General features: G+C 41.8%; 1 protein-coding gene across 1 annotated transcript; it reads left to right on the forward strand.

Moving 5' to 3' along the window:
- Window positions 1–6,478: 6,478 nt before the first annotated feature.
- On the forward strand, window positions 6,479–8,323 carry LOC133310242 (uncharacterized). The gene has a single exon (XM_061511138.1). The coding sequence runs from the start codon at window positions 6,479–6,481 to the stop codon at window positions 8,321–8,323; it is 1,845 nt and encodes a 614-aa protein (XP_061367122.1).
- The last annotated feature ends 1,028 nt before the right edge of the window (window positions 8,324–9,351 follow it).

Raw genomic sequence — 9,351 nt, forward strand, 5'->3', positions numbered from 1 at the left:
ATTTATTCTCCTTGTACATATTTTCATATTATTATTTACCAATATTTTACGAGATTGTTAAATGATTTTACTTATGATAATACTTATTTAAAGGATTATTACATAATTAAATGATAAATTCATAATTTATTTTTACTTTTTTGGAATTTCTCTCGTCGGTAATCTCATATTCTATATGGATCAAACATACGCTCCCTTAACTCTTTTGATCATGTTTAAAAAGTTAAACCTCCATAAAATCTTGACCAATTTACCAATAATGTATGAAATTTATGTCAGTGATCTTGTTGGCAACTTGAAATCGTCGTCAAATGGGCCCCGCATTCCCCCTCTTCTTTTGAGTAGAGAGGGAGGGATTGGCTCTACTTTAATTAATTTCTTTCAGTGGAATATTTTGGTTGGCTGACGAATTTGAAATAGAAATATCTGCCATGTGCCCATTGTCCACTAATAGATTATTTAATTCTCCCAAATACAAAAAAAAATAAAAAAGAAAAAAAAAGAGAAAGAAAGAGAAAGATAAATTTTTATTACGTTTAAGGGCATGTTTGGTATGGGGATTTGGTAGGGAATGATGGGAAAGTGGAGTGGAGAATATTTATTTATCATGTTTGATATGAGTATTATGAATAAAATGCTAGCAAATTTTTTTCCCCAGTATTTTTTCTTTTCAACTACACAAAGGCAAAATATTATCCCACTTAATCTTTGGTATTTTTTTTTGCCATGGTCTTGGATTTTGAATGTAATATATTGAGTCAAAAACACCCTTGTAATATATAACATCATGTGTAAAGAGATTGCCCATGGTCTTTGATATTTTGGTAATTTCAATTCATATTCGCATCAATATTTTACTATCAACCAAACATAGCATCAGTAAAATAACCCAACTTTCTCGGTAAAATTTTGGTTAACCAAACACTTTTTCATAACTTACCCAAAATAAAAAAATTTCTACCAAATCCCCAATAATTTTTTTTCTCGGTAAAAAAAAAAATATCTCTCATACCAAACGCCCCTTACATTCCTAGAAGATTCTATTCAAGTGTCTTGGTGTTAGATCTAACTTTAAATCTGATTAAAAAAAACTAAATAGTACTCTTTTTAAAACCCACACCCTAAAATATAAATCACATTTACAATTTATTAAAAAAGTTTATCACAATATCTTCATTGGAAAAAAAATTCAATGGTTTAACCTTATTCGAAAAAAAAATAGAGGTTGGATCCTTTGACACTTCACCTGAGAGTCATTAGATCAAAAAAGATCAACGATGTCACATTCTTGCAAATCATAGTCGTTGATCTTTTTTGATCTAACAGCTCTCAGATGAGATGTCAAATTTGACATTTGACACTGATGTCAAAGGATCCTACCTCGTATATATATATATATATATATATATATATATATATATATATATATATATAATTTGTTCTTCAAAATGCCCTAGAACAGACAGAGCAAAAATGATAAAGATCGGTGCCATAAAATAATAAATGGTTGGCAGATAATAGTGATAGCCACTTATTGGGTATCACTATTCACTATTATTAGCGAAAGTGATGCCTTTATCAGGGCCAAATTAGCCAATAATAGCGATAGCCACTTAACCTAATTGACCATATATTTTGGCCAACCAATGCAATTCTCTGTTCCTCAAATTTGCAAAGGAATCAACGGTTTGAACTTATTTCGAATATTTCACAGTAGTGACACAAAAGAAGAAAAGGTAAATATAATCATACCGTACTCTGTAGAAGAACAAATTGAGGGTTTCCTCCTAATTTGAATACTTTTTTATCCCGTCATAAAAGATAAATTTATTATAATTTGGTAATTTCCAATTTACTTTAACAAACATTGATGCGGAACTCGACCCTTAACAAATTTTTATAGAAACATTTTACTTATCATCTTAAGCGGGAGTAAATAATCATGACTAAGTTAAAGGAATAAAATTTAATAATTAGCACCGATTAAATTTTTTTGGCCCTAGCTTAGCAAGAATGTTACTGATAAAATGTATTGAAGTTCCATTTCAATCCATCCTGTATTTGAGTAGTTGAACTACATATTTGATGTGGTCTAATTAAAAGATTCTTCCACTACTTTTCAAGTTGTATAACGAACGATGCTCAATTTGGCTAGATTGTATTTTATATTGTGTTTATAAACAAACTTGTTTTCCAGTTGGGAAAGTAGCGAGAATATTTATCATTTTTATAGCATTTTTGTTCTTTGTAAAAACAAATAAAAATACGAAGTTTTATTGTTCCGTTTTTATCCATGTTGAGTATTGACATAGCCAAAGAATTGTTGCACTTTGTTTCTTTCGCTAGGATCATAAACTATCTAACGAGAACATCGAGACAATCTTCGAGAAGGTCCTAAAGGGGGTAGGATATCGACCATTAACATGCTTCAAAAGATATGCACTGTGCTCTTACTCTTGCAATGAGCTATACGTACATATTTAGATAGGCTAAAGAACCTACTAAGTACTAAGCTTTTTAGAAAATGTGAGATGAAGGTCCGATAAAAGGAGTAATTGCCCGCATCACAATTAATATTTGAAATTAACGTTTGAAGTAGCAAATCTTTAATTTGATTTTCCCTTCCTTTTATGCTTGCTGTCCCCAAATCCATTATATATATATGGGTTTGTTTTTTCTGATGTTACTTTAGATAACTTTATCTAATGTTCATCAAAATGACGTCGTTTTGGGACGAAAATCATGGTATTTTTGTAATTTTAATTTATTTCAGGGTTATAATAGTCTTTATCACTCTAATTTTTTAATTTTTCAACCCCAAAACGACGTCGTTTCGATGAACATTAGATAAAGTTATCTAAAGTAACATCGGAAACTTTTTTCCCTATATATATATATGGAAAAGTTTTCTTCAGTCACCGGAAATAAAATTATCTCCAGTGAGTTTAAAACGACGTTGTTTTGAGTTATAAGATTAAAAAATGATAATTATAAAGACTAATATAATCCTACAATATATTAAAATTATAAAAATATCTTGATTTCCGCCCCAAAATGATTTGGGCTTGTTATGGATATGAATACCATATCCCAACTACCTATCAGAATATCTTGTGAGATACAGAGCCATCAACATCTCAACAACTCCAAACAGCCAAAGAGCACAAGATAAGGATCAAACCCCAACAGAAGGGGAGTTGAATCCTACTACAATTGGAGAATCTCAAAAGGCCCAAGCCTAAGAAGGTAATCCTATAAATAAGAGCCTAAGGACCCCAGGTAAACACTCAGAACTCATTTACTACTTTTCCCACGCTGTGCACACACCCACCTCTTGGCTATAAGCTTATTGTTTGTGCGCAGAGATTGGGACCTCGGCTATAAGCCTAGTATACAACTGATATACACTATCTCTGAGCGCATACCCTACGGTATAGCAATACGGTCTATCCAGTACCTAACATTGGCGTTGTCTGTGGGGACCGATAAATTTCGACTCTCATTCCACAATGACGAACACACGTTCGACGTCTAGTACCTCCCAAATACCGTCGCGTCAATCTCAGCCTCAGCCTTATAGCATGCCTCAACACCAATCTCCACCAGAACAGCTCTAATCGGAATCAAACCCGGTGCTGGTTGAGGTACAGGTCAGCGAGGTCGGAACACAAGGACCGACTCCCAGACCCCAGCCGAATGCAGCGATTGCTGCAGTTCGTCCACCTCTACACAATGAGCCACCAGACGTGACAAACATGGCCATGGGCGCAATCCTTCAAAGGTTGCAAGAGATGGAAAACAGATTCCTGACCCAACAGCGTATGGATGCCCAAAGGATGACGACATTGGAGGCCGAGCTGAGGACCTTGAACGCGGAAGGTCGGACTAGGGGAGTCGGGCATGTCGTAAACGGCCGACCTCAGCAGCAACATGCCGAAGGCGTACAACATCAGAACGCCGAAGGCGTCCAGCATCAGAATGCTGAAGACCTCCAGCATTAAAACGTTGAAGATCGACCTAGAAGGCGCAGCCATGCTGGTGATGGAGGACCAAGGCAGCAGAACGCGGCTACAGTCGAAGGAAACGCGCAGAATGTGCAGAACCTTAACCTCGGTAACAACCGGAATGGTAGTGGTCCGAACGACAACCAGGACGAAAATTATCTGGAGGATGAAGAGGCTAATGATAGCCCATTCACTGAGAGGCTCATGAACTTGGCCATACCGCCGAGATTCAAGAGCACCAGGATACCTCCATACGACGAAAGTCAGGACCCAGAAGCCCATTTAGAGGCTTTCAAAACCGAGATGCTATTCAACGGGATCACTGGACCTATTAAGGCCAGGATCTTTGCGACGACATTGACTGGTCAAGCAATGACCTGGATAACAAGGCTCCCTAGGAACTCAATCCACTCATTTGAGGACCTAGCTCGGACTTTCCGACTTAACTTTGCAACAAGCAAAGTGCCTCCGATGCCAGCTTATGCTTTGGGAAGAATCCGGCAGAAGGAGAACGAATCGCTGAGGAAGTACCTCGACCGATTCAAGGATGCCGCCCTCAAGGTACGAGGGTTAACTGAAGCAGTGCACCTCCACTTAATCATTTCGGGATTGGATGGCGACTCCCCATTGGCGAGGTCTATCTATAAGAACACAGTGAACGATCTGGAGGAGTTCAGGAGAAGGTCAGACAAATACATTGACGTGGAGGACATGCAAAAGGTCTAGGTCGAATCACGAGGACGAAGCCCTACACGTCGGAGCCCGAGTAAGAAAAGCAACAAAGACCGAGACCAGAAGGGATCCAAAAAAGCAAAGGACACTCGTGATAAAAGGTCGGAAGACCGATCACCAAGGAGGAAGTATGACGATTATACACCTTTAAACGTGTCCAGATCCAAGATATGGAAAGAGGTAGCACAGACCGAGATGCGCAATGTCGAGAGACCTCGACCCCTCAAAGCCAAGTTCGGATTAGATAGAAGCAAATATTGCGCATTCCACGACCAAAACGGTCACTTTACGGATGATTGCTAGGACCTCCGAGATGCAATTGAAAAGCACGTCAGAGAGGGAAAATTAAAGCAGTATATCATCCGAACACAGGGCAAGAAAAATAATAAGCGAAAGCAAAGAAGCCGAAGCAAAGAAAAATAATAACCTGGATGAGAAGGACTTGAAACCATGTGTCACCGAGCTGGTCGGGTTCAACGGAGTGGCGTCCCCTCCAAAAGGCTACATCGACCTAAAGTTGACCTTGGGCACGAAGGACTCGTTCCGAGCTGGAAGGGTTCGTTTCGTTGTGGTGGACACCTCGTCTTCCTACAACGTGATCATTGGTCGGCCCACAATCCATGAATGAGATATGCTGATCTCCACAAAACATCAAGCATTGAAAATGCCTGGGATGAACAACGAGATCGTCACCATAAGAGGTGATCAAGAAGAATCAAGAAAGTGCTACTACGAGACTCTACGAGTCCATCATGGAGGTCCATCATCTCCAACTCGGCTTAAAGAGGGAGGAACTAAGGACCAATCACTGAAGGCATGCGGAAGAGAGGTCAACTTGGTTGAACTCGACGTAAGAGAGGAGCTCTTGGCACCTCGTCCAGAACCCCAAGGAGAGTTGGAGGATCCCGATATTGCGGAGAACGACAAAGGACACACCAAGGTGGGAAAAGACCTAAATACTGACTTCAAAGAGGAGTTGGTTTCTTTTTTAAAGGAAAACCGCGATGTATTTGCTTGGAAAGCTTTAGAAATCCCTGGAATAGACCCAACCTTCTGCTGGCACAAGCTCTCCATATACCCCGGCTCACGGCCAGTGTCCCAAAAGAAGAGGAAGAGACTTCATGCTTTGAATGAGCACGTCGACGAGCTGCTAGCAGCCGGATTCATTAGGGAAATACAGTATACCACTTGGTTGTCTAATGTGGTGATGGTAAAGAAACCAAGCGGGAAATGGAGGATATGCGTGGACTACACCGACCTCAATAAGGTCTACCCAAAGGACTCATACCCCATATCGAGCATCGACCAGCTAGTTGACAATTCGTCAGGATTTCAGCTACTATCATTTATGGACGCGTACTCTGGGTACAACCAAATTCCACTACACCCTGACGACCACGAAAAAATCGCCTTCATCACTGAGAAGGGAAATTTTTGTTACAACGTCATGCCTTTCAGCCTCAAAAATGCAGGGACGACATATCAGCGGAAGATGAACCGCGTTTTTCAAGGGCAGATTGGAAGAAACCTAGAGGTATACATCGACGACATGATTGTCAAGTCGTTGCATATATCAGCACATATAAATGACCTCAGGGAAACTTTTGAGCAGTTAAGAGCTCGCAGGATCAGGCTGAACCCAGCGAAATGCGCTGTGGGGGTACCAGCTGAAAAATTCCTGGGCTTCATGCTTACCAACCGAGGAATAGAGGTGAACCCCGACAAGTGCAGGGCCGCTTGAAATGAAGCAGCCCGAAAGCAAGAAGGAAATTCAACAGCTCACAGGACGTCTTGCGGCCCTGACCAGATTCTTGCTTAGATCGGCAGAAAAGGCTTTGCCTTTCTTCAAGCTCCTAAAAAAGGAAGCCGAATTCGGATGGGGAGAAGAATGCAAAAACGCATTCGAAAATATTAAGAGTTGCCTGGTCACTCCTCCTGTACTGTCCAAACCAGAGACCGGAGAAACGCTGATCTTGTACTTATCAGTTGGGGAAGAGGCCGTCAGTGCCGCCCTGGTACAGGAGACTGACAAATCACAGCAGCCGATCTACTTTGTAGGTCGAACATTGCAAGGGCATGAGCTTCGTTATCAGAAGCTCGAAAAAGTCGCATTCGCATTGCTTACCACGGCAAGGAGGCTCCGACCTTACTTCCAGAGTCACCGAGTTATTGTGCGAACAAATCAGCCCATCAGGCAAGTCCTCCACAAGCCGGACCTGGCTGGAAGAATGATAAACTGGGCAGTCAAGCTCTCTGAGTTCGACATTGCGTATGAGCCTAGGCAGGCGATAAAGTCCCAAGCGCTAGCCGACTTCATCTTGGAGCTAACCCCATCCAATGAAAAGAGAAAAGGGAACGAAGATTTTTGGACAATACACGTAGATGGATCGTCGAACTCCAAGGGGAGCGGAGCCGGGGTGATCATTGAGACCCCGGAAGGAGTGTCCATTGAGCATTCACTTCACCTGGCCTTCCCGACTTCTAATAACCAAGCTGAATACGAGGCATTCATTGCCGGGATCGTGCAAGCAAAAGAGCATGGGGCCAGAAAAATAAAAATTATGAGTGATTCGCAACTGGTTACCTCACAAGTTGAGGGAAAATATCAAGCAAAAGGTCCTCTTATGATGAAGTACCTCCACCAAGTTAAGGAGCTGCTAGCCGAGTTTGACGAGGTGATAATCCAATATATACCTCGGAACGAGAATAATAGGTCTGACATCTTATCAAAACTTGCCAGCTCAAAGGGCCCAGGAAATCATCGCACTGTGATACAACAGAGCATCTTGGAGCCGACGTGTGTGATGGTGATAACCGAGACTGAGGATTGGAGAAGGCCCATAGTGGCCTACCTGGAAAAGGGAATCCTGCCAGACGAAACGCAAGAGGCCAGAAAACTCGTGAGGAATTCGGCCTGTTTCACCATAATAGAGGGGCAACTCTACAAGAAGGGTTTCTACACACCCATGCTGAAGTGCCTAGGCAAGAATGAGGTTGAATACGTGCTGGCCGAGATTCATGAGGGCATAAACGAGCATCACATGGGAGGAAAAGCCTTGTCCAGAAAGGCACTAAGGGCAGGATACTATTGGCCAACTATGGAGGCGGACGCGAAAGAGCATGTCAAAAGGTGCGAACAATGTCAGAAGCATGCGTTGATCCTTCGTGCACCCCCAGAAGAGCTGCAAACTATCACGGCTCCATGGCCACTCTTCAAATGGGGGATGGACCTACTGGGACCTTTTACTGCGGCTGAAGGTCAACTCAAGTGGTTGATAGTGGCTGTCGACTACTTCACCAAGTGGATCGAGGTCGAACTCCTTACCACCATTACCTCGGCAAGGATACGGAGATTCTTTGAAAGAAACCTCATCAGCCGATTCTGGCTTCCTGCCGAGATAATCACAGATAACGGAACACAGTTTGCTGACAAAAAGTTCCGAGAGTTGATGACCGACCTCAAAATCACACATCGGTTTGCATCAGTTGAGCACCCTCAGACTAACGGACAAGCCAAGTCTGCCAACAAGGTGATCATCAACGGGTTGAAGAAAAGGCTCTTTGAAGCCAAAGGCAATTGGGTTTAGCAACTACACCTCGTCCTATGGGGTTACAGGACAAGTGCCCAATCTGCCACGGAAGAAACCCCTTCAAGCTGACATACAGGGTGCAGAGGTTACAAGGAACTGAAAGCCAAAACAAGGAAGCACTACTTGTGGAACTCGACCTACTGGACGAATGCAGGGAGAATGCCAGATACAAGAATATGATGGCCAAGCATTTGGTAATGGCCAGATTCAATAAAAAAGTCAGACCTCGGTCATTTCAGAGCGGCGACTTAGTCCTGCGTAGAGCAGACATCGGCAACAAAAATGCAAGAGATGGAAAGCTCACCGCAAACTGGGAAGGTCCCTATAAGATCAAGGATAATCTGGGAAAGGGAGTCTACACCTTGGAAACTATCTCCAAGAAACCAGTAAAGAGGACTTGGAACGCGGACAAGCTGAAGGACTACTATAGCTAGGTCTCATGTTCGAAGTTCGAAATAGGAAGACGAGCTCTTAAGCTAGGTCAGTAGTTAGAATTATTTCTACGCAAATAAGACGAGCTATTAAGCTCAGTCAGTAGGTAGATTTATTTCCAAGCAAATAAAACGAGCTTTTAAGCTCAGCCCTTGTAAAGAGATTTCGTTGAAATGCAAATAAAAAGAGCAGTTACTTGATTTCTGTTATCTATGCATATCGATTTCCACGCAAGTAATTGAAGCCTCAGGAGCTTCATGGCCGAAAAGGAAAAAAAAATTGTTGACGAGCAAAAAAATAATCCTAGATCGGCTAAAACTCGGCAAATCATAAGTCGATTACGACAAGATCGAAATAGAGCTTCAAACTATAAGTAAAAAGGAAGCAACGATCTCGGCAAAATGAAATTAAAGACATAACATTCAAAAAGCCGACCCAAAGCGGCAATTATGTTCTGACAAAGTAAAAAAAAGAGGGGCTCAAAGGCCCCATAATCAAAATAACATAAGAAGGTCGGCATTCCGACCCCTTCATTCTTCAGCAGGAGATGAAGCGGCAAGAAATTTGGGTCTGACCTCCCCCCCATCAGTGGA

The sequence above is a fragment of the Gastrolobium bilobum genome, unplaced genomic scaffold (assembly GCF_033153095.1).
Source record: "Gastrolobium bilobum isolate Gb01-03AN ecotype WA unplaced genomic scaffold, APGP_CSIRO_Gbil_v1 utg354, whole genome shotgun sequence".
Classification (NCBI taxonomy): domain Eukaryota; kingdom Viridiplantae; phylum Streptophyta; class Magnoliopsida; order Fabales; family Fabaceae; genus Gastrolobium; species Gastrolobium bilobum.

Coding starts and splice junctions, on each gene's coding strand:
- LOC133310242 (XM_061511138.1), top strand. CDS start 6,479: ATGAAGCAGCCCGAAAGCAAGAAGGAAATTCAACAGCTCACAGGACGT.